The 25,396-nt window shown below is 49.6% G+C and overlaps 1 protein-coding gene and 1 long non-coding RNA gene across 3 annotated transcripts in view; both read right to left on the reverse strand.

The window, feature by feature from the left end:
- Nucleotides 1–726: 726 nt before the first annotated feature.
- LOC140404804 (uncharacterized) lies at nucleotides 727–10,699 on the reverse strand. The gene is made up of 3 exons (XR_011938591.1): nucleotides 10,173–10,699; nucleotides 5,370–5,451; nucleotides 727–784 (listed from the first exon to the last, which is right to left on the reverse strand). It is a non-coding gene; the product is annotated as an uncharacterized lncRNA (long non-coding RNA).
- Nucleotides 10,700–19,011: 8,312 nt separating this feature from the next.
- Nucleotides 19,012–25,396, reverse strand: part of LOC140404665 (P2Y purinoceptor 3-like) — a 44,399-nt gene continuing 38,014 nt past the window's right edge. The window contains exons 1-2 of one of the 2 annotated variants that reach the window (XM_072493303.1): nucleotides 24,571–24,633; nucleotides 19,012–21,232 (exon numbers count right to left, since the gene is read on the reverse strand). In XM_072493303.1, coding sequence (XP_072349404.1) covers nucleotides 20,124–21,176 — 1,053 coding nt within the window. In that variant the 5' untranslated portion in view covers nucleotides 21,177–21,232; nucleotides 24,571–24,633 and the 3' untranslated portion in view covers nucleotides 19,012–20,123. Of the gene's footprint in view, nucleotides 21,233–24,570; nucleotides 24,634–25,396 lie in introns of those variants that run through there. The other variant, XM_072493304.1, reaches the window with a different exon arrangement.

Here is a 25,396-nt window from a genome sequence, read left to right on the forward strand (position 1 = left end):
CCCCTTGAAATGAAAATTGCTTATTGTCACAAGGAGGTTTTCAAATGAAGTTTCTGTGAAAAGCCCCTAGTCGCCACATTCCGGCGCCTGTTCGGGGAGGCTGGTACGAGGCTGGTACGGGAATTGAACCGTGCTGCTGCCCTGCCTTGGTCTGCTTTCAAAGCCAGCGAATTAGCCCTGTGCTAAATAGCCCCTTTGTGTGCAGCGATACAGAGTCTGTTCCCATAATAGGAGGCCAGATAGCGATAAATGAGGAAAGGTTTCAGAGCTTTCACACACGTGCATTTAGCTGCCAGCCAATTTGAACCAATAATAAGTAGCTGCGAATCACGCAAGCTGGAGAGAACGGTCAGAAAATTTCCTGGACCCGACAATGATCTATCATACTTCTCAAAGGAGAACAATTATTAAGAACAAGTAAAATCTGTACTAGGAAGTGCTGATGAGAGGAGATGAACTCTGGTGCAGGGAGCTTCTTTTTTAGGGGTTAATACCAGCACAGAGCAGCTGGCTCGAAAGGGCCTGTTTACTGCTGTACATTCTACATAATGCATCCGGTGGCGACGGCATCGCCATGTGGTTAAGCAATTGACACACAGGCACATTTACCACACACACACCTAGTCTGCAAAGGAAATCTCTTGATCGTAACAGCGAGACGCTGACTCAATGAGTCCAACCGATGTTTTAAGGAAGGTACCAGGTTATGTGACTAGATAACCCTTACCTGCCTAATCTGGTCAATCCGGCTGTTGAAGGTTCGGAATGGTGACAGCGGGAAAGACTGGAGGAGGGGTGGGGAGGGGAACAAAAACAAAGTCCGTCATTCAACCCGCTCATTGTGTTACTAATTGAAATTGACCTGAATATTTAGAGTTTATGTAACCACCCAAACTGCTGTGAAATCTCTGTTCTGCTGCGTAGCTGTGGAATTGGGATTTGAACAGGAAACCAAAGCACATCAGGCGGTTTCCTTTCCTGCATTCACGACACGACTCGGAATTCCCTGTCTCATGTTGTTTTACCCTGGTCTGGTCACTCAGACGACTTTGGGATGCGCTCCCTCTTCAGGTATCCCGAATTGATAAGGATATAAGGATTGCTGGGATATCCGAATGTAAAGTCCGTCTCCTTTCTGATTCACCTCTAGCCCACGTGGTATGTGATTGACATTAGTCAGGTCTGCACCCCCCCCCCCCCCCCCCCAACCCCACCGGGCCTACACTGACACCCGGTCAAGTAACGTCTTGATTTTAAAATTCTCAGCCTTCTGCCAAAATCTCTCCATTGCCTCGTCCTCCCTCGCTCTGTCATCTCCTGCAGTCCCTCAGCGCTCCAAGATCTCTGTGCCCCTTGAATTCTGGCCTCTTGCACAGCGTTGATTTAATCCCCTTCACCATCGCTGGCTGTGCTTTCAGCTGGCTGGGTCCAAAGCTCTGGAATTCCCTCCCCTAAACCTCTCTGCCTCACTTTCCCCCCCCCTTACGACGCTCCCGTAAAGCATCCCTCTCGGGCTAAGTATTTGATCATCTGACCCAATAGCTCCATATGTGGCTAGGTGTCACGTTTTCTTTCCTAATGCCTCATGGGACATTATGCTCAAGATGTGACATAAACTGCAGCAATTGTTGAAGCATTACTTTCATAATGCACCCAAATGTAAATCATTTGACCCGGTTCAACAAGAAGTTGCTTAAATTAACTGTAAACATTTTAAAAGATGTGCAGGGTAGTTGGATTGGCCCAAGCGTGGAATCCTGGGTTCTTTAGGTGGTGGCAACCGTTCTTAGACTTTCTGGCAGAACGATAGACATTGGTCAATGGCAGCAGCAGCTCGGGGGGGGGGGTTACTTTATTCTTGTTTATGTTATTTACACTGGAGGTTTGAGGGGGTGTATACACCTGTTGTGTTAAGTTGGGGTGTTAATGTTAATTTATTCTTTATGTACATGGTGGGGGGGGGGGGGGGGGTTTGGGGGGTTGCTTTTTTAGATTGTGTTTTGTACTTAACCCTGTTGGGTTCTTTTTTCTTTCTCATTTTGTTACTGATATTTTATGAAAATCTTCAATAAAAATTATTTTTTTTTTTTAAAAAGGGTAGTTGGATTGGCCAAGCCAAATTGCCCCTTAATTGGGGAAAAAAAAAGAATTGGGTACTCTTAAATTTCTGGGGGGAAAAAGCATGGCTTTGTCAGAAGGTCATAGATGCACCATAGAAAGCATCCTATCTGGCTGCATCACAGCCTGGTATGGCAACTGCTCGACCCAAGACTACAAGAAACTTCAGAGAGTCGTGAACACAGCCCAGTCCATCGCACGAACCTGCCTCCCATCCATAGACTCCATCTACACCTCCCGCTGCCTGGGGAAAGCGGGCAGCATAATCAAAGACCCCTCCCACCCGGCTTACTCACCCTTCCAACTGGCAGGAGATACAGAAGTCCGAGAACACGCACAAACAGATTCAAAAACAGCTTCTTCCCCTCTGTTATCAGACTCCTAAATGACCCTCTTATGGACTGACCTCATTAACACTACACCCTGTATGCTTCATCCGATGCCGGTGATTATGTATTTACATTGTGTACTTGTGTTACCCTATTGTGTATTTTTCTTTTCATGTACTTAATGATCATGTACTTGAGCTGCTCACAGAAAAATACTTTTCACTGTACCTCGGTACACTGTGACAATAAATAAAATCCAATCCAATCGTTAACAAATTTGATTGAATTTTTTGAGGTAGTGATGGGTGTGTAGATGAGAGTAGTTGACATAGTTTACATGGATTTCAGCAAAGCCTTTGACAAGGTCCCACATGGGAGACTGATAAAGGAGGTAAAAGCACATGGGATCCAGGGTAACGTGATAAGATAGGTCCAAAACTGGCTTAGAGGAGATAGAGGGTGGTGGTAGAAGACTGCTGGTGTGATTGGAGGCCAGAGTCTTATAAGTGGAGTACTTATTGTTCTTGATTACAGATATATATATATAAAAATAAATGATATAGAGAGACGGGGGAAATGACAAATAAGTTTGCAGAATACACAAAGATTAGCAAGGTGCTTAATAGTGAAGAAGAAAGTCACAGGCTACAGGAAGATATAGACGCGTTGGTCAGATGGGCAGATCAGTGGCAGAAAAATATGAGATGAAGCATTTTGGAAGCAGTAACACAACAAGGGAGTACTCAATGAATGGCAGGACACAAGGAACTCACGACGAATTGAGGGATCCTGCCTGAAGGTAGCAGTGCAGATTAATAGGGTAGTTACAAAGGCATACAGGACACTTGCCTTATCAGTTGTGGCTTAGATTATAAGAACAGGGATATTATGTTGGAGCTATGCATAACTTTGGTTAGGCCACAGTTGGAGTACTGTTTGCAGTTCTGCAGTTCTGGTCGCCTCACTATAGGAAGGATTGATTGCATTGGAAAGGGTGCAGAGGAGATTCACCAGGACCTTGCCTGGGATGGAACATTTGAGCTATGAAGAGAGGTTGGATAGGTTGGGTTTTTTTCCTTTGGAGCAGAGATGGGTGAGGGGCGGGGACCTGATTGAGGTGTATAAGGTATGAGGGGTATGGTCAGGGTGGATAGGGAGCAGCCGTTCCCCTTAGTTGAAGGGTCGATAACGAGGGGCATAATTTTAAGGTGAGGAGGTTTAGAGGGGATTTGAAGAAAAATGTTTTCACCCAGAGAGTGGTGGGAGTCTGGAATGCACTGCCTGGGAGGGGAGTAGAGGCAGGAAACCTCACAACCGTTAAAATGTACGTGGATGAGTACCTGGAATGTCAGTAACATTCAAGGCTATGGGCCAAGTGCTGGAAAGTAGGATTAGTGTGGATTTAGTGTTGTTTTATCGATGCAGACCTGATGGGCCAAAAGGCCTCTTCTGCACTCTATAGCGAAGACAGATTTACGTTTCTCTTGCACCTATTGTGACCTCATGACCTCAAGTCCCAAAGCACTCTGCAGCCAACCAAATACTTCGGTTTGAAGTGTGGTTACTGCTGTAACATAGGAAATCAGGCAGGTGCGTGTCGGCACTTAAACAAAGCACTAAAATATCTGAAGACAATAAAAGGCATGGCACAGCTCCAGCAAGTAATCAGTTCAATTTACAGAAGTGAACAACTCGAGAGTCTGACGTCAGCTTGACTCAGCTGGTTAACAGGCTGCACTGCGGCCTGGGGGAGTGAAAGATTCACATCCCTGCGGAGACTAGTGTGGGCAAATGGGAAATTGCCCATTTTCACAGGAACAATTAAAAAAGCTTATTATCTAAATGGTGAGAGACAGCAGATCGAGGAGATTCTGAGGGATCTGGAATCACGAACGGCAAGTGTGCAAGTAATCAGGAAAGTTAATAGAATGTTAACATTTATCGTGAGGGGAACTGGTTACAAAAGTAAAGGTTATGCTTCAGTTGTATGGGGCATCTGGAGAATAGTGCACAGTATTGTTCTCCTTATGTAAGGAAAGATAGGGGCGGCACAGTGGCGCATTGGTTAGCACTGCTGCCTCACGGCACTGCGGACCCAGGTTCGGACTCAGCTCCAGGTCACTGTTCGTGTGGAGTTTGCACATTCTCCCCGTGATTGCCTCGGTCTCAGCCCCCACAACCCAAAAAGATGTGGTTAGGTGGACTGGCCACGCTAAATTGCCCCTCAATTGGAAAAAAAAATATTAATTAAGGACAGATGTAAATGCATTAGAAGCAGTTCAGAGAAGGTTTACTAGTAATACCAGGAACGGGCGGGTTGTCTGATGAGGAAAGGTTGTAGAGGTTGGGTTTGTATCCGCTGGAGTTTAGAAGAGTAAGAAGCGATTTGATTGAAGCATAAAAGATCCTGAGGGGGTGTTGGCAAGGGGGGGGGGGGGGGGGGAATGTGGAGAGGATGTTTCCTCTTGTGGGAGAATCTAGAACCGGGGCAGGGCGGGGGGTGGGGGCTCACTGTTTAAAAATAAGGGGGTCGCCCACTTTAGACGGAGATGAAAAATATTTTCTCTCAAAGGGGTGGAGAGTCTCCAGAACTCTCTTCCTCAAAAGGCGGAGACTCGAGGGGCGAGTGACCTACTCCTGCTCGGTTTGTTTATAACGACACTATATAAATGCAGGTCGGCTTGGTTGCAAAATGGACCTTAAACATCACAGAATTAATGAGATAGAACCATAATTACCCAGGAATGTTAAAGCAAAAATCCCCTCATTGCCGTTTGAACAGCTAACGTAAAGAAATAAAGAACCCAAAACATTCTGATTGGTCCAAAAAGGGATCTGGAAAGCCCTGAAATATTTAAGCCAACCTGGTGCCCAGAACGATGCCAGGACTGGAGCCGTGTTTAATCGTCTCGCATTACATACCGAGCTCGGGCAGCTGAGGTTTACCGAGGCACTGCTCCTCCGGCACCGGAGTAAGGTTGGCTGGAACACTGGGGATGAGTCGCTGTAAGGAGAGAGAGGGAGAGAGATTAGCTCGTGTTTCACTGAGGACTCACACAAGGGTCTTACTGTTTTCACAGTGTTAGCGGACGCAAGCCAAAACACAGTTTACTTGTCTTGGACCAGTCCTGTTGTATTCTCGCACAAGTCGCGAGGCACATCACACGCACAGCAGAGCCAGGCATCAGAAACAAGCTGAATGTAATGCCCAGTAAACGTGTCCCAGTTACCGGACTTTAACTAACTCTCTCCGATATTACCCCAGATTCCGTGTCCACCACCATGAAAAACTAACACTGAGGGACTGTCACCATGAAGGTTCATGGCAGTCACGATTGAACTCACAAGAGCGTGTCAGATTTCCACCAAAATTGGAGAATTCACATAATTGGAAAATTCCTACATGTTGTCACCATCGCCAGTGTCAGGCATCAATTTCAACCTACAATCCTACTGAATTCTTCTCCTAGCCCAAGAACACGTGACCCCGTTGTACAGGCCCACAATCAGGAGCCATGTTGGGACCACCCCAGTGGGACACGTGACCGGGTCACAAAGTCGAGGTTCAACACCACAAGGTCGCATGTTTGAGCCTCCACAAGGCATACCGTCTGCTGCATGTTACTCACAAAGCAGGATTGCTCAGTGAATGTTCCTGGCGTGGACCGCTGCTATTTACTGACAGGGAGAGACACTCAGAACCTCAGCAGTACCACGTAAAGGGGCAAGTCAGGCAGGCGCTGGGTTTGGTCCCGGAGCGTGAAGACAGGCCTGGATCAGCCCGAGTATTGATCATTGCTATTTGGCCACAGTGTTCGATGGGATTCCGGTTCCCCGGCTGGAATACCGAGTGGGGGAGAGGGCAGGACGTCAGCCGCGTTCCTGCCGGTGGTTAACTCACCGACAAGGCTCACACATGAGGAATGGCCAGAAAGCTGCTGGTGGCTGTCGGCCTGTACCCTAGAAAGAGGCGGTGTCTTCCAAAACACAGAAAGCCAACACAGGCTCCGCTCCACAGTGAGAATCAAAGTCACAGCTGCTGCAGGCGTAGCTAGTACTGAATGTTCCACGGATACCTCCCAATCGGAATCCAAGACAATAGCAATCAGCCCGATTTCCAATCGGACTGCTCACCAATAATCCGGGATCAGGCAGGCCGATGCCTACAAGGGTGAGGGGTGGGTTGAAGTGACCGGCAATGGCGAGTCCAGAAGTGACAGAGACGCCATCTGAGGACAGGCAATTATTTTCCCTCACACCACAGGCCATTGGCGACCCTCCAGCAGCTCTGCCCACCTGGCTGATCTTCATGTGGCTGTCAAAACAACTGACGATTGTATTTTCAGAGAGCTCCTTCCAGGAGAGGTCAGATCGACCACGGTCAAAGACCGTTAGACAATAATCTTTAACCTTTTAAGACCTGGGTTCTAACCCAATCAACAGGAAGGTTTGGCATTTACACAGCACCATTAATGTGGCAAGGCCTTTCCGAGGCACTTCGCCAAATGGAATCAGACAAAGTTAGGCACTCAGCAACTTAAGATGATCGAGACAAGTGACCAAAGGCTTGGTCAGGTAGGTTTTAGGGTCCCGAGGGAGCAGGGCAGAGAGGTTTAGGGAGGGAACCCCTGAACTTCGGGGATCCTGGGCAGCTGAAGGCCACCGGTGGTGGAGCGAATAAAGTGGGCATGCCACCGGAGGCCGTATTTGGAGGAAAGCTGACATCTCGGAGGGTTGTGGAGGTTGAGGACGGTAACTGGGCTTGAAGGGATAATGGTTCCCCCTTAGTTTGGGCCTCAATCCATTTCCTGATGGACCACTTGTCCCGGTTTATCCTCACATGCTCATCCTGTTCCTTTAATGCCCTTTTTTACATCTTAAACCATTGCAGGATCACTCATTTCAATCGTGCATTCCAGTCTCAGTCTTGTGTGGAAAAAGAAACATGTTCTCCTGCTCCTAAATCTACGTCCCCTAGTTCTAGACAGCAGCTTCCCTAATGAACACCGACCAGGAAATTAACTCTTGAGGAGCCACAGGGTCGCTGTGTGCGTCTGCGTGGCGAGGAGTGATAATGCCACGCTGCTACATTAAAGCGTAAAGCAACACAGACCTGGCATAGTCTACCTACCTGTCCTGGGAGGACTTGGCACCCGAGACGTAAAGCCTTCCATCCCAGAGCGCTCACTATCCACATCTGGAAATGCCGAAAATGAAGTTGAGAGACTCTGTGCAGGTCTGGGCTCCCCACCAAACACGGGGTGCATGGAGAGGGCACAGGTACAGATTTCACGCACGAGAAAATACAATCACAAAGATTGGGGCTATTTTTTTTTTTAAGAATCGGCAGTCTCCCCACCCAAGAGCTGCTTTTGCCCCGTTAAATCTCACCCCCCTCCCCCTCCTCGACTCCGCACTGCTGACCCCAAAAATCTCACAACCTCCAATGTCCACTAACCCCAAGTTTGTGCAACATCCACTCTTGCTAACACTAATGCTTCTCCACCCACCCTATTACATTACTGATGACTGCCAGTCTTGGTCTCTCCAACAAACGTGAAGGGGAGATGGTGGCATGGTGGGACTGTCACTAGATTAATAATTCAGAGGCCCAGGTTAATACGCCAGGGCCGTGCGTTCAAATCCCACTGTGAGAACCGGTGGAATTTAAATTCAATTCATAAATCTGGAATTGTAGGGGTACTTTCTGCATTGTCGATTGTTGTAAAAACCCATCTGGTTCCCCTTTAGGGAGGGAAATCTGCTGTCCTTACCCGGTCTGACCAACATGTGACTCCAGGCCCCACAGCAATGTGGTTGACTCTAAACTGCCCTCTGAAATGGCTGAGCGAGACGCGCAGTTCACGGGGCAATTAGGGATGAGAAACAAATGCTGGTCTTCCCGGCGAAGCCCACATCCCATTCAAGGGAAGTAGAAACATCCTCTCTGCATCCTGTCAGATATTCGGGGATGCACGGTGTGGGAACTCCAGGCGTTTTCAATGATTTTCCCTCAGAAGGAGCACATCAAGTTTTCTCCCAGCTCTCAGACCACCACCACTGGAGGCAGCATTACGGAAACATCATTTATCGACAAGCTCCCTCCAAAAGGATTTCCTGCCTGACTGGGACATGTGAAGGAAGAGTGAACTTGCCTTTACATTGGAGCGTCCAAAGGTGAGGAATTGTACAAAGTACTTCATCGCCAACAAAGCATTTCTTGAAGCGTAGCTATTGCTGTAATGTCAGGGAAAACGGCAGCCACAGAGCAAACTCCCAAAGACAGATAAATAACCTGATGATCTGTTTTTACTGATGCTGACGAAGTGATACACATTGGACGGGATTCCAGGTTTTGCCACAAGATCCTTCTCCCTTGCTTTAACATCCCATTCGATAGACGGCACCTCAAAAGGTGTGGCGCTTCCTCAGTGCTGCCAGCGGAGCAAGCCTGGATTTTGTACTGAGTGATCTGAGAGCTCAAACCTACAACCTTCAGACTCAGCGGCAGGAGAGTGCTATCCACTGTGACGTGGCTGGCAAAGTCTTCAAACGATCAATTAGGTACCTTGCTCCAATTCATTCTCAGCATTGTGTATGCAATCAATGATCTTTAATGTTGCACGCCATATCCATAAACTTCACTACGATTTCTACAACCGTCAGTGAATAAACGCTTCAGCCAACAGTGTTACGACATTTCACACTTGTACATTTCAGGTCAACTCAACATCCAGGTGCGCGGCCATCAAGTACATGCTTACCACCCAATGTAAGTGTGCCCAACTACATGAAAAACGTGCCTATCCAGGACATGCCCATTGCACTATGTAACGGATGCCAAACGCGGACAGTCGTTTCATTCTGTGCTGTTACCCAGGTGATCGACCTCTGGAGCTTGCAACTTGGGTCGGCCTCAAAACAGCCTCGTCCGCCATCAGCAAAACCTGCGGCCCTACTCCATACACCTGCTTTTGTCCCTAGACCCCTGAATACCCACAACATTCAATCAAAATCCCATTAAAAATTAACAACTGACCCAGCAACAATTGCCTTTTGCGTAAGAGAGTTCCAGATATCTACCCTGCACCCCCCCCCCCCCCCCCCAGGCACTCCCAACCAGCAGAAGCACAGTACCCTGGATTCTCCAGTTGTTGCGATTCAATTTCCCCGCCAGCAACATACCCCCGCCAGTGGGGTTCACAGCAGCAGGGGCTGGTTTCAATGGGAAATCCCACTGACAATCAGCAGGAAGATAGAACCACAGCCGAAGAACCCCCTGCCCAGTACCGCTCCGTCGGCCCTGACACATTCCCCTGCATATCTTAACATGCCGAATGAAAACCTTCCTTAAAAACAAACTTTCACTTTAAAAGCAGCACAGGATGAGCAGCAAAGCTGGTGCACCTCACTGAAATGCTACTGACACTTGACCTCATGCCCCAGGGGGCAGTTGCATAGAATACCCAATATTGCAATCAAATTGCATTTAATTCCCAATATTGCAATCAAATTGCATAGAATTCCCAATATTCCATCAAATTGCATAGAATTCCCAATATTGCAATCAAATTGCATAGAATTCCCTATATTGCAATCAAATTGCATAGAATTCCCAATATTGCAATCATTTCAAAAGCAGACTGCGTTGTGAGTCAGTTTCAGGAGCATTTTGAGTCAGTGGAGTCTGGGGTTAAGCCTGGGCAATGGGGAGGAATTGATTACCTCATGTTGCTGATCATGGGGGCGCTGTTGGACCTGCGCAGCACCGCCCCGCCCCCGCCGGCCGCCGGCACCGCCGCGCCGGCCGCCACGCACGCGCACTGGTCCACCTCCATCCGCTCCTCCTGCGCCATCGAGAGGAGGGAGGCGCGAGCTGCAGGCCGCGCAGCCTCGGGCCTCGCGCCGACGCAGCAGCCGCCCGGCCGGCCGCCCCCTCCTCGGCCAGCACCAACTCGACGCCGGCGAAAGCCTCGACGGGTAGGCCCCCCCCGATCAAAAGCAGGGCCGGGACGAGGGGGAAGGTTGGTGAGAGGAGAGCAGAAGTTCTTCAGAGAATCAAACCATCGAGTGTCCCGATTTCATCCATTTTTTTTCCGTCGCTAAATTATGTGACGGGAGGGGTTGGATTTTTTATTTTTTTGCTACCCCCCACCCCGGCGACGAGAAGCTCTGAAGCTGGCGCCTCACGGTTGCTAAGTTTCCATCTTGCTGTTCCGGCACATTCCTGCGGAGGGCACCTGACCCACGCCGGCGGCGTGCGCGCCTTGCGTCGCCGCACGCCGAGAGCGCGCACGTCGGGGGGGGGCGGTCCGTCCGTCCTCGTACGGCTGCATCGCGCGTACGCGCTCAAGGGGCCGTGCGTCAGCTCGTCGCTAGCCAGGAGCGCAGTCTGCGCGTCATGACGTCATCTTCCCCCCCAGCCAGGGAGAGGGAGATGAATCAAATATGGCCGCCTGGATGGTCAATTCCAACCAACCTCACCCCACCCCCTTCCAAAAAAACCTGCATTTCTGTGGCACCTCTGCAGCAGCACCGAATGCGTCGCAGCACTCTGCGGCCTGCAATGTCCTCCCCGGCGTGCCATCAGTCACTGCTGTTCTTAAATAAAAGGAAAAAGTTTAACTATCTACACCTGCCACTATATATATTCCAACAAAGCAACCCAATACAGTTCAGAATCCACTCATAAATAAAGTTAGCAATCAGGGTTACTTGTTGGTCTCTGCAGACATTTGGAGAGAGAGAGAGACCCTTTCAGTAACAGTCTGAAAATCCTTCCATCTTGTCAGACTCAAATCCTAGAGCCCCATTCTATGACTTTCAAAACCACAAGTGGACCTGGCTCTTCCCATTAATGGCATCATCTGTATCCCACCAAGGTGTCCCAAGACGTGCTTCACTCGGACTAAAGATCACTAGCCCATAAATTAGCTACATCCCTGGGAACCACCAAAACATAACAATATTCCGTTCGCCATCTTTTTGTATGGAAGTAAATGGTTGAAAGCAATGATTACCATACCTTTACAACTCCTTAATCACAGCTAAATTATCTTGTTAATTCGCAGCCCCGTGACTCTGTCCCTTTATGTTTCATAAAAAGAATGAAAGTTACCATCTTTTGAGCTTGGTGTCCCATTCTGGGTCTTCTTGTCCAGTTACAGCATCAACCGGGATTGTAACATTTTCTTCATTCTATTTGAATTGCATAGACTAGACTTGTGTTCGCTCATATATAGAAAGTTACGGCATAATATAATTAAGGGACAGTTTTGCACGGCCAATCCACCGAACCTGCACATCTTTGGACTGTGGGAGGAAACCGGAGCACCCGGAGGAAACCCACACAGACGGAGAGACGTGCAAACTCCACACAGAGCCGGGAATCGAACCTGGGTCCCTGGCGCTGTGAGGCAGCAGTGCTAACCACTGGGCCACCTACCTGGGGATGCTGAAAATCTGGAATAATAATCTCCAAAAAGCTGCAGAATCTGGGAGTCAATTGTAAATTTCAGAACTGAGATCATCATTTTTGTTTGAAGACAGTGGGGGGCAGTACGGTAGCACAGTAGTTAGCACTGTTGCTTCACAGCGCCAGGGTCCCAGGTTCGATTCCCGGCTTGGGTCACTGTCTTTGCAGAGTCTGCACGTTCTCCCCCGTGACTGCGTGGGTTTCCTCCGGATGATCCGGTTTCCTCCCACAAGTCCTGAAAGACGTGCTTGTTAGGTGAATTGGACATTCTGAATTCTCCCTCTTGTGTACCCGAACAGGCGCCAGAATGTGGCGACGAGGGGATTTTCATCGTATCTTCATTGCAGTGTTAATGTAAGCCTACTTGTGACAATAAAGATTATTATTATTTATTATGGAGTTGATTGACTGGTGGGATAGAATCAAAGGCCTGAATGGCCTCCTCCTGTCCAGATGCCACGTTAGACAGCCACATAATATGGGCACCTTTACACTGTAAAGCCTGCCGACTTTACACGCTGAATGAGAGCCTTCTGATCCACTCTTAACAACCCCTGGGCCTCGTTTGACTTGCATATCTGTGGTTTGTTCCTGTTATACAGGTGGGAGAAATAGATTTGAATAGTGAGAGAGTTATCCCTCAGCCAACATCACTGTAAAAAAACACAGCTGGAAAATGATCTCATTGCTGTTTGGAGTGGAACTTGCTGTGTGAAACTTGGCCGCACTCTTTCCGACATTATAACAGCGAATACCCAATTCTCAACCTTGTTTTTAGATCCTAACATAGCCTCACCACCCCCCTCGCCATCCTTGAAATCTGCTACAGCTGATATCTGTACACTTCCAATTCTGCCTGGCTTCTTGAGCTGCCCCCAATTTTCTTTATATAACGTCTGTTTATTGGAGATTTTCCTCGAATCATAGAAGGGCGGCACGGTGGTGCAGTGGTTAGCACTGCTGCCTCACGGCGCTGAGGACCCGGGTTCGAATCCCGGCCCCGGCTCACTGTCCGTGTGGAGTTTGCACATTCTCCCCGTGTCTGCGTGGGTCTCACTCCCACAAACTCAAAAGATGTGCAGTGTAGGTGGATTGGCCATGCTAAATTTCCCCTTAGCGTCCTAAAGGTTAGGTGGTGTCACAGGGATAGGGCAGGTGAGTGGGTGCTCTTTCAGAGGGTCGGTGCAGACACGATGGGCTGAATGGCCTCCTGTACTGTACGGATTCTGTGTTTTTCAGTACTACCTCTTTGCGCATTCGGTCACCTGTCCGAATCCTGCCACCTGTCCGAATCCTGCCTTACCTGACCTGCTGTCAAATTCTGTTTGCTAACATCCCTCTGAAACACCTTAGGACTTTTTACAACTCTAAAGGCGCTACATTGATAAAACATTGCTGCAGCACCCGGAGGAAACCCACGCAGACACGGGGAGAACGTGCAGACTCCGCACAGACAGTGACCCAGTGGGGAATCGAACCTGGGACACTGGCGCTGTGAAGCCACAGTGCTAGCCACTTGTGCTAACGTGCTGCCCTAATCAGGTTCCCCCTCGGCCTTCTCTGCTCCAAGGAAAACAACCCCGGCCTAACCAGCCTCTCTTCATAGCTGAGACGCTCCAGCCCAGGCAGCACCCTGGTGAATCTCCTCTGCACCCTCTCCAGTGCAATCTCCCTATAGAGTGGCGACGAGAACTACACACCGTATTCTAGCTATGGCCTAACCAGCGTTTTATACAGCTCTATCATAACCTCCCTGCTCTTATATTCTATGCCTCGGTTAATAAAGGAAAGGATCCCATAGGCCTTCTTAACCACCTGTCCTGCTGTGAAGATCTTGTCTCAGTGAAAGCCCGATTAGGAATTGACCCCAACGAAAACTGGTCAAGGCTCAGAGAATGGATTTCATGTTTTTGTTTTTTATACAAGATAATTCCCTGTGTTACAGATTACAAGGTGGCAGAATGGACCAGTAATCCAGAGACCCAGGTTAACGCTCTGGAGACACGGGTTCAAATCCCACCACGGCAGCTGGTGGAATTTAATTTCAATTAATAAAATCGGGAATTGATAGCCAGTCTCAATGATGGTGACCATGACAACTATCATCGATCGTCAAAAAAGCCCACCTGGTTCACGAATGTCCCCTCCAGGGAAGGAAATCTGCCATCCTTACCCGGTCTGGCCTCCATGTGACTCCAGACCCACAGCCAATGGGGTTGATTATCAACTGTCCTCCAAAATGGCCGACCAATCACTCAGTTCAAGGGCAGTTAGGGATATGCACAGTGGGTTAGCACTGCTGCCTCACGGCCCATGGACCCGGGTTCGCTTCTGACCTTGGGTGACTGTGTGGGGTTTGCACGTTCTCTCCGTGTCTGCGCGGGGTTTCCTCCGTGTGCTACGGTTTCCTCCCACAGTCCGATGGTTAGTGGGTTGGGCGTGCTGAATTTCACCTTGGCGTCCAAACGGTTGGGTGGGGTTAAGGGGATAGGGCGGGGGGAGTGCACCGAGGTGAGGTGCTCTTTCAGCGAGTCGGTGCCGATTCAGTGGGCCGAACTGTAGAGATTCTCAACCCATGAAAGCCTGCAAGAAGAAATTGCTCCAAGGTGCTTCACACAAGCATTGTAAAAGGCAGCGAGACACATAAGGGGATATGAGTTCAGATGAACAAAAGATTGGTCAAAGGGATAGATTTTCAGGAGCGTCAAAGGAAGAGAGTGAGGTAGGTAGAAATCGTGTCACTATATTCATGGCTGGATGTGTCACATGGCACCATATAGTATCCTCGACTTCAGAATAAACACTCTTATCAAACTCTGACTTGGCTGTAGACAGTTTTATTGAACAGTAAACAAACAAATAAATGGTAGCAAATGCAATACAGTATAATTAGAGTAATTAAACCCTTGTTTGCTGTTTTTATTGAAGGTTTACCAGACTGATTCCTGGGATGGCGGGACTGATGTTCGAGGAGAGACTGAGTCGGTCAGGATTGTATTCACTGGAGTTCAGAAGAATGAGGGGGAATCTCATAGAAACCTATAAAATTCTAACAGGACTGGACAGGGTCGATGCAGGAAAGATGTTCCCGATGGTGGGGAGTGTCCAGAACCAGGGGACACAGTCTGAGGATACGGGGGAGACCATTGAGGACAGAGATGAGGAGACATTTCTTCACCCAGAGAGGGGTCGGCCTGTGGAATTCGCTACCACAGGAAGTAGTTGAGGCCAAAACATTGCATGTTTTCAAGAAGCTGTTCGATATAGCACTTGGGGAGAATGGGATCAAAGGATATGGGGAGGAAAGCAGGATTAGGCTATTGAGTTGGATGATCAGCCATGATCATAATGAATGGTGGAGCAGGCTCGAAGGGCCGAATGGCCTCCCCCTGCTCCTATTTTCTATGTTTTATTTATTTCGACATGGTGACACAGTGGTTGGCAGGTTCCGTGCAGGTTCGGAGAATCCCGGCCCAAATTTTGAAGCTGATTGTCAAGAAACAAATCAATAAATGTGATATTCTGACAAGGCAGATAATGGAGGCAAAAATATTGAAGTTATCAAACTACAGCTTGTTGGGACGGCAGTGGTTAGCACGGCTGTCTCACAGCGCCAGGGATCTGGGTTCCATTCCGGCCTTGGGTGACTGTGTGGAGTTTGCACGTTCTCCCCGTGTGTGCGTGAGTTTCCTCCGGGTGCTCCGGTTTCCTCCCTCAGTCCAAAGATGTGCGGGCTAGATGGATTGGCCGTGCTAAAATTGCCCCTTAGTGTCCAGGTTAGGTGGGGTTACGGGGATAGGGCGGGAAGAGTGGGCCAAGGTAGGGTGCGCTTTCCGAGGGTCGGTGCAGAATCAGTGGGCCGAATGGCCTTCTTCTGCACTGTAAGAATTCTACAATGTCAAAAAAGGGGTGGGTTAAATAATCTTGTCTCACATCTGAGCTTATATAACAGTCATGAAGGGCCCGCCTTCTCAACCTTGGCCCTTGCCTTAGGTGCGATGATCCTCAAGTTAAATCACCACCAGACAGCTCTCCTTCTCAAAGGAGAAAGCAGCCTACAGTCACACTACAGTCAACACAATCACTTTTTAAAAGAAGATGCCTTCTTGAGCAGCTGCTGTTAGGGAGGGAGCTCCAGAATTTTGACCCAGCGACAGTGAAGGAACAGCTGATATATGAATATTAAATCATTTTATTGCACAATCTTTAGTCTAACACTTGGGGATCTGTGCTTGAAGCTGCCGACCTCCTTCGTGGAGAGATTGTCTGAAAAATTAATAACAGACGCTTTCATGACTGATGCTTATTTCTCCCTTTAGTTGAGTCTCCATAGCAACGTGTTGTCCTTTGACCTTTGGACCCTATCCAACTCAGAGACACAGTTGATCAAGAAAATCCTTGTTCTTTGGTTGATGTGAATGTGTAATGGAATGTCTTTAAGGTTAATGACACTTCAATAACATTGTTTGCTTTGGACCATGTTTACAGTGTCGCTGAGAAAAGGAGGAGGCTGACGTGGGGTGTAGGCCTATTATCGAGCCACACAGCATAGATTGTGGCCATTCAGTCCATAAATGGCTCATCCGATTGGTCCCACTCTTCCCCCTTCCGTCTCCCTCCCCACAGCCACAAAATTCATTCCTCCTCAAGTTTTTTACCCTGTCGACAATCTTATTGAATCTGCCTCCACATCGCACCTACTTGCTGCTTAGGAGTCATCACTCTCTACCCCAGGGAGCGACTGAGGCAAACAATGCCAAGACATTTGAGGGAGAAGCTGGAGAAACGAGAGGGAGAGTGGAAGAGAAGGGCATGTTAACGGGGATAGGGCGAGGTGAAGAGGGGGGTTCTGAGGAGACTCACAGGGCACGGACATGCTGGTGGATCAGATGGACTGAATAGGGGTTGCCAACCATAATGAGGTGTATTCCTGGAGGTTTCATAATAATAATAATCTTTATTGTCACAAGTAGGCTTACAGTAACACTGCAATGAAGTTACTGTGAAAATCCCCTCGTCGCCACACTGGCGCTTGTTCAGGTACACGGCGGGATAATTCGGAAAGTCCAATTCACCCAACAAGCACGTCTTTCGGGACTTGTGGGAGGAAACCGGAGCACCCGGAGGAAACCCGCGCAGACACGGGGAGAACGTGCAGACTCCGCACAGACAGTCACCCAAGCTGGGAATCGAACCCGGGACCCTGGCGCTGTGAAGCAACAGTGCTAACCACCGTGCCGCCCATGGTTTTCCCCGCAAGATTCTGACATCAGTCGGTCAACGCATCATCCTCGTGATGCACAGCAGCCCCCCCCCCCCCCAACGCCAATTTGAGAGCAACAAAGACTCCTTACTCAACATGGATGAAGCGTGCATGTCGGACAAACGGCCCTTTTTTTTTTTGACCCATTTCAAACAATTGATGACTGATAAAGAGAAATGGTCGAAGGAAATGACGACAAAAACACATTTTTTAACCACCCGATGATTTAGCCTCCAGGGTTTCACAGAGAAGTGACTCGAGGTTTAACTTCAATTCCTGGACACTCTAGGTCAATCCTGAAGAGTAGGCAACCCGAGGGCTGAATGACCTCTTTCTGTGTTATCCACTGTGTGCAATGTTGCCACGTTTTGCCTCTAGTATAGCTACAGATTAAATGCAAGGTAAAGCACCTCTACAGTGTCAATTAAGGACTCCCTTGATCCGGTTTACAAGCCAGTGTCAAATGGTTCCTCAGAAGGAGGTAGAGTCATAGAGATCTACAGCACAGCACACAGAAGAGTCTTCAGCGTCTCGTTTCTCCGCCCGCCAAAAAGGAAATCCAAGTTTTTTTATCCCACTTTCTATGCCTCCCCCCACCCTAGGCAGCTCTTCCCAAGATGCTAGGATAATGCCTCCTGTCACCCCGTTACCGTTCACCCCACCCACCGCACAGTTCCAGCTGCGGCTCAGTGGGTGGTCCTCTCCCCCTCTGCATCAGCAAGTCCCACTCCAGAGACCCTCGGGTTGAAGCCCCTCGGCGCAGCAGTGTGGGAGAGCTACACTGTCAGAGGTGCTGTTTGTCTGATAGGACATCAAACCAAGGTTCCACCTGCACCCTCAAGGGGGGGTGTACAAGATCCCACAGTCGCTATTGTGAAGGAAGCAGGCGCTGGGCATTGATTGACATCTTATAGCTGACCCCCTCCCCCAACCTTCCACATAAAGACCTTTCTGGCCAATGCCTGAGATCGACAGGCCTTTCTTTTGGTGTTAGGCACGTTCAGATAATTTCCTTCAGTGCTTGAGCCATTGAGGCACACACAGTTGCTAGGTCACAGGTTCAGCCTCGGGCCGCCAGCTCTGGTTGGCCCACCATATTCCTAGAGATTTGATGGCTTGCCCATACAGCCTGTTGCTTCACAGCTCCGGGGTCCCCGGTTCGATTCCCGGCTTGGGTCACTGACTGTGCGGAGTCTGCACGTTCTCCCCGGGTCTGCGTGGGTTTCCTCCGGGCGCTCCGGTTTCCTCCCACAGTCCAAAGACGTTTTTGTCAGGTGAATTGGACATTCTGAATTCTCCTTCCGTGTACCCGAACAGGCGCCGGAATGTGGCGACGAGGGGCTTTTCACTGTAACTTCATTGCAGTGTTAATGTAAACCACTCGTGACAATAAAGATTATTTATTTATTTATTTACACCTCCAACCTGCCTTCCCATCGGCCAATTAAAATACAAAAATCCGTTTCGATTTCAATGCCATTTTCCGCCTGGATCGCTCCCAGCAGCATCGATGGACATTAAACTGCATTTCCTGGAGACTCCGAGCCATTGCCTGGAGGGATGGCAACCCATCCTTCGATCCCAGCTCTCCGCTGCCTTAGCCAAGGTAACAGGAGGAAGGCTTTGCAATAGGCCCTGGGGCAGAGAAAGTGATTGCTAGCGCCTCGGGATTGGAGTTCAGCCACGATGCCCCCACAGTCGGACAGCCTGCCCAACGCTCACCTCGGGCATGGCCAATGGACAAAAGGTGGACGCACCTACAGCAGAAGGTGAATAAAGAAAATAAGATGCAACAGCAGACAGCAAAATGATTTGCGACAACCATCAACAGTTCCAATCTCTTTTTTATACAACATTCGGGTTAGAACGACTACAGCATCAAACAGATAGAGGGGCTGATTGACAGGTGAAGACCTCATAAACAGCCAATAAAACAAAATCAACGCTATTAACCGTGTCAGCGTGGCTAATTGGGTCTCTCGCCCACCTCCGAGACACAAAGGTGATAGCGACTCTGAGGTAAAGTCTAGACTGGCATTCGCAGTGCGGTACTGAGGGGGTGCCGCAGTATCAGCATTGCCATCTCTCGGGTGAGAGAGATCCCCCATCTGCCCTCTCGAGCGGACGTGAGAGCCTTCACAACCCCTATTTTGTGAAGGAGAGCAGGGACTGTCGCACCCCCTCGTTCCGCCCCCACCCCCCCACAGTGTCCCGGCCGATATTTATTCCTCAAATCAAAATCGCGCACACAGACACGAAAACAAGCAGTCCATTTGCTGGCGGGAGCTTGCTGTGCGCAAATGGCCGCCACGCTTCCCACGTCACAGCAGCAGCTATGCTTCCAAAAGTCCTCCAACGTTTGGAAAGCGCTTTGTGGGCGGCCCGAGTTTTGGGAAAGTTGCCACTAGAAGTGCAACTTATCCTTTAATAGCCATGACTCTGCAGGGTCATCACTGGGATAGGCCACAGCAGAGGACTGGGGTCAGAGGTCACGAGCCACGTCTGTAGCTGTGCCCCGACTCAAAGGGGAGCTTCAATTCACCCGCCCTGCCCTACGCCGGGCTCCCTGTCAGACCCAGTTACAATGAGGCCCCCACGGCCACCCTTCAATGTCTTATTACAAACTGCAGCCGGATGTGGGATGACGGTCAATTCTACGAGGTCAATTTTCGCGCGTATTTAACAAAAGTTTTTTTGACACGGGTCACATCAGAAGAAGCAGTCGACAAAAATAAAATGGATGCGGGGTGGGTGAATGTGAGCAGAACTTGGGCCCTCAAACATCTCGGGCCGACGCGACGCCCAAGGTATCTCTGCACTTAAGCTCCGCCCTCTGAACAGCGGATCTCGCCACCTGGGGCCTCGCGCTGGTCTAGTGCCAGTCCGGTCACCCTTCCAGGTGCCCCGCTCCGCCGCGCGCCAGCTGGCTGCCTTGGGTTCAGGAAGGCGACGTCAGGTGGTTGAACGGTCTGAAAATGTTCCACGAGGATTTGGAATCCTCAGTCTCCTTCTTGGCCTTCAGGCAGTTCTGCGGCCACTTGTCCTTGGTGAGAAAGTAGAGGAGGGCATTGAGCCAGGCGTTGAAGCTGGCCAAGGGCCTGGTGACCTTATAGCAGATGGTCACAACCCGCTTGGTGGTGCAGGCCACGTCAGGGACGGCCTTGTTGATCAGGAAGATGGTCTTGGTCACGTGGAATGGGAAGAAGCAGAGAGCAAAGAGGAGGGTGATGGTCACAATGGTTTTGATGGACTTGCGCCTCTTCTCCAAGCCTGGGACGGCAGACTTGAACTCCTGGTTGTTGATGGTCTTGAAGATGGTCTTGATCACGCGGGAGTAACACCAGGCGATGATGGAGAAGGGCAGGAAGAACCCGACCGAGTGCAGGATGATCCCGTAGGGCACGTAATGCGGGTACTCGGTGTCGAGGGCGTCGTCCCAGCAGTTGGTGGCGTTGTTGAAGGGGGCGGTCTTGGCGAAATGGAAGATGGGGCAGGTGAGAGCCAGGACCACCAGCCACACCAGCACGCAGACCACCCTGGCCGTCTTCTTGGTCTCCATGGTGATGGTCTTCATGGGATGGCAGATGCCCAGGTAGCGGTGGAAGCTGATGCAGGTCAGGAAGAAGATGCTGCAATAGAGGTTGAAATAGAAGAGGAAGCGGACAAGGCGGCAGGTAAAGTCTCCAAAGACCCAGACGTCATGCATGATGTAGCTGGCAATGAGGACCGGCAGTGACAGGCCATACATGAAGTCAGTCAGCGCCAAGTTAAACATGTAGATGAGGGAGCAGTTCCACTCCTTCCGTCGTTTGAGAATGCTGCAAAGGATGATGGAATTCAGCACCAGGCTGAGGATGCAAGTGTAGGTGTAGCAGACAGGCAGGAAGACATACTTGTATGATTCATCCTTGTTACAGGAGTTTGAGGCGTTCTGAGGGAGCTCCTCGCTTGAACCATTGTCAACCATCGGGCTTGGAGCATTTTCATTCATCTTCTAGACTCCCCTGCTTGTGGTCAGCATTTCCCACCAGTTGTGAATTCTCAGACCTAGACAGGGACAAGGAAAGAACAGAGGTGAGAGATCGGTGGCAACCCGCTTTGTGTAAATTTACTCCCATGTTTCCTTACGTCGTCACCATTGACTTTACCTCAAATGCGCTTAAACCTGACTTCTTGCACATTCCGGTTTTCTATTTCCCCGCCACCTCTCTTCCTACAACTCTCCAAGATCCCTCTTGCACTCATCAAATACTGGCCTGTGACAGGTCCCTTGTTTTAATCGCTCCCCCATTGGCGGCCGTGACTTCAGCTGCCTGGGTCCTAAGCTCTGGAATTCCCTCCCTAAACCTGTCCCACCTCTGCCCCCTCCTGTAACATGCTCCTTAAAACATCCCTCTTTCACCTTTCATACTACCTCCCAATGTGCCTCAGTGTCAGATTTTGTTTGACCATGCTTCCATGCTCCTTGGCACAGTGGTTAGCACTGCAGCCTAACAGCGACAGGGACTCGGGTACAATTCCGGCCTCGGGTGACTAGCTGTGCGGAGTCTCCCCGTGTCTGCGTGGGTTTCCTCCGGGTGCTCCGGTTTCCTCCCATAGCCTGAAGAAGTGCAGGTTAGGCGGATAGGCCGTGATAAATTGCACCTTAGTGTCCAATGGTTAGATGGGGATATGGGGATAGGAAGGGCGAGTGGGCCTGGATAGGCCTCTCTTTCAGAGGGTCAGTACAAACTCAATGGGCCAAATGGCCTCCTTCTGTACTGTAGGGATTCTATGATTGTATGAAGTGCCTGGGTAGGTTTGACTATGTTAAAGGTGCCAACCAGCGCAGGCCACATCCTGTAAATTTTTTTTTTTTTAATTATGTGCACAGCAAGCTCCCACCAGGAGCAGTAAGGTGTGATTCTTGATTGGTGATGTTGATGAGGGGGAAATGTTCAGCAGGGTACTGGGTAAAGTATCTTCTATTCGCCCACTGTGGACCCGGAACATTCTCATCCACTTGAAGAGCCAAACAGGAACTCAGTATTAACACCACCCAGCCAGAGTAAAGTATCTCTGACAATGCAACACTCCCTCGGTATGGCATTGAGGGTTTCGCTCAGGTCAGCAACTCAAATAAGGAATACTCAGCAACGTTCCGACAAAAGGATATCGTCCCCAACTCACATTGATGCAACAGTCAAGAAAGCCCAACAACGTCTCGACTTCCTCCGGACGCTAAAGAAATTTGGCATGTCTGCATCGACGCTCACAATCTTCTACAGATGTGCGATAGAGAGCATCCTATCCGGCTGCATCACAGCTTGGTATGGCAACTGCTCGGTCCAAGATCGCAAGAAACTGCAGAGTGTGGTGAACTCAGCCCAACACATCACACAAGCTTGCCACCCCCACATTGATTCTGTACACATCTCTCGTTGCCTCAGGAAGGCAGAGAGCATTATCAGAGACCCCTCCCACCCAGGCATTGCCTTCTTCAAGACCCTTCCATCAGGCAGAAGGTACAGAAGTCTTAAGACTCGCACATCCAGGCATAGGAACAGCTTCTTCCCCACAGCTACCAGACTCCTCAACGACTCCCCCTCGGACTGATCTGTTCCCTGGAAGAACACTATTCACGATGCCCTATGCTGCTCTTGCTCATGTATCTGATTTGTTTGGCCCCTTGTTCGGCACTGTAACCAATCACTGTTTGTCGATGTCCCATTTGTCAATGTTCCCTGTTGATTATTCTTTTGTCTTCTATATACGTACTGTGTACATTCCCTCGGCCGCAGAAAAATACTCTTCACTGTACTTCGGTACATGTGACAATAAATCAAATCAAATCAAAACCTTAACTCTACCTTCTGACCAGCACTCATGCTGACTGGTCGGTCTGTTTTCTTCCCTTTCACCGTGTCGTGTCACACAGTTTTTATCTGGCTGCATTTAGGTGTCACCTACTGAGTTAGAAAGCTATGGGGCTCATGTCCTGACATATCCCCCACTTTACCATTACCGGCAAGCCAGGAAATCAACCCTGGTACAATGAAGTGTGCAGGAGAGCGTGCCAGGAGCAACACCAAGCAGACCGAACAAATGAGGTGTCAATCTGGCGAAGCTACAACACAGGACTACTTGTGAGCCAAACAGCATAAGCAGCAAGTGATAGACAGAGCTAAGCAATTCCACAATGAACGCATCAGATCTAAGCTCTGCAGACCTGCCACATCCAGCCGTGAATGGTGGTGGACGATTAAACAACTCACTGGAGGAGGAGGCTCCACAAATATCCCCATCCTCAGCGATGGAGGCCCTCAGCTGGGTCAACATCCTGGAACTCCCTCCCTGACAGCACAGTGGGTGTACCTACACCACATAGACTGCAGCGGCTCAAGAAGGTGCTTTCTCAAGGGGCAATTAGGGATGGGCAATAAATGTTGGGCCCGCCAGCGATGCCCACATCCCGTGAAGAATTTTAAAATAAGTGCACAGTAGTGTTGCTCTGTCAGAACTACCATCTTGTGGACCAGATGTCAAAGCGAGGCCCCCCAGCAGGACCCCACAACCACTACCCTGGGCTCCTGACCAATATTTATCCCTCAGTCAACATTGCTGGAACAGATTGCGTGCTCATCATCGCGCTGATTGTGGGAGCTTGCTGTGCCTAAATTGGCTGCTGTGTTTCCTACACTACAACACGGCTACGAAAAGCACGAGTGCTAAGTTAAACCTTTATTAAACACGGGTTAGGCCACGGCTACGATACTGCGCCCGGTTCTGGACTCCACACTTTAGGGAGGTTGTCAGGGCCTTCGAGAAGGTGCGGATGGAGATTTACTGGAGTGACACCAGCGATGAGGGACTTTGGTTAACGCAGAGAGACTGGGAGAAGCCGGGATTGTTCTCCTTGGAGCTGAGAAGGTTAAGGGGAGATTTAATTGAGGCGTTCAGAATCATGAGGTGTTTTGACGGGGTAAATAAGGAGAAAGTGTTCTCTGGGGCAAGGGAATCGGTAATCGGAAGGGACACAGATTGAAAAGAACCAGAGGTGGTGGGGGGGGGGGGGGGGGGGGGGTGGAGACGAAGGGAATTTTTTTAAAACACAGCGATCTGGAAGGTGTTACCTGTAAGTGGTGGGGGGTGGGGAAGAGATTCACCAGGAACTTTCAGAAGGGATTTGGATAAATACTCGAAGAGGACTCATTGAAGGTCTATGGGGGAAGAGAGGGGGCTGGGGGGGGGGGGGGGGGGGGTGGGGGGGGGAGTGGATAATTCTATCAATGCGGCCGGCCTCGCCTCCTTCCACTGATTGCACGATATGAACCTCTGATTAGAAATGCAAGCAGTCCTCCCAATTTGTATCGAATGATCCCGAGAAATTCCAACAGGATTCTTACCTGCAGCACCATCTGGGAAGGAGCATTGTCGAAGAACTCTCTCTCTCCCTACCTCCTCACTCCCCCTCTCCCCTTCCTTCCTTCTGTCCCGAAACGGGAGTTTGTACATTCTCTGCCGGACTATTGCGCAATGTTTAGGTGATGAGTTACAATTTAGGTGTGTGTTAGCAATCCAAGCTGTAATAATCTTTGCAAACTGTTAAAACGTGACTTAGTAACTGGCCCGGTTGGGTGGTAAGTAACAAACACAAGCCTTGCTCCGGAATCCTCTCTCGCAAAGAAAGGTCCATTGAGTTTTGACCGAGAGAACAAGTCTAACATTGAAGGAGCTGCTGGGCGGGATGTTGGGGCGATGTTGGGCCGATGGGTGAGGATGTTTCGAGTGTACTGGATGGAGCTGGCCGAGATCTGATCAGGGCCATTTTCAGCCTCGCTGGCCGAGGACACAGTGTGACATTAATCGGATCACATTCCCATTATCCTGAGGTTCGTGCGGGTTTAAAAGTACAGCCTCCTCATTAGGGACGGGAACATGTTCAGAACAGGCGAAGGCTGAATCGGTTCCTTTCTACATCACTTGGTCACAACAGAGGCTGGAGTTCCCTTTCAGGAGGATGTGCCAGACCAGAATGTATTTGAAGAACAATCAAACCAGGTTCCTCCAGTCAAAGAAAAAGCAAATGTGTTAACCCCGAACCCGGAGCTGAATGTTTAAAAAACACAACATCAAGTGTTCACCCTCATGCAGGCATTAGAACCCAAACACACACACACACACATACCCCCCCCCCCCCCACACACACACACATATACCCATACACATATA

The sequence above is a fragment of the Scyliorhinus torazame genome, chromosome 31, assembly GCF_047496885.1.
Source record: "Scyliorhinus torazame isolate Kashiwa2021f chromosome 31, sScyTor2.1, whole genome shotgun sequence".
NCBI classification, from domain to species: domain Eukaryota; kingdom Metazoa; phylum Chordata; class Chondrichthyes; order Carcharhiniformes; family Scyliorhinidae; genus Scyliorhinus; species Scyliorhinus torazame.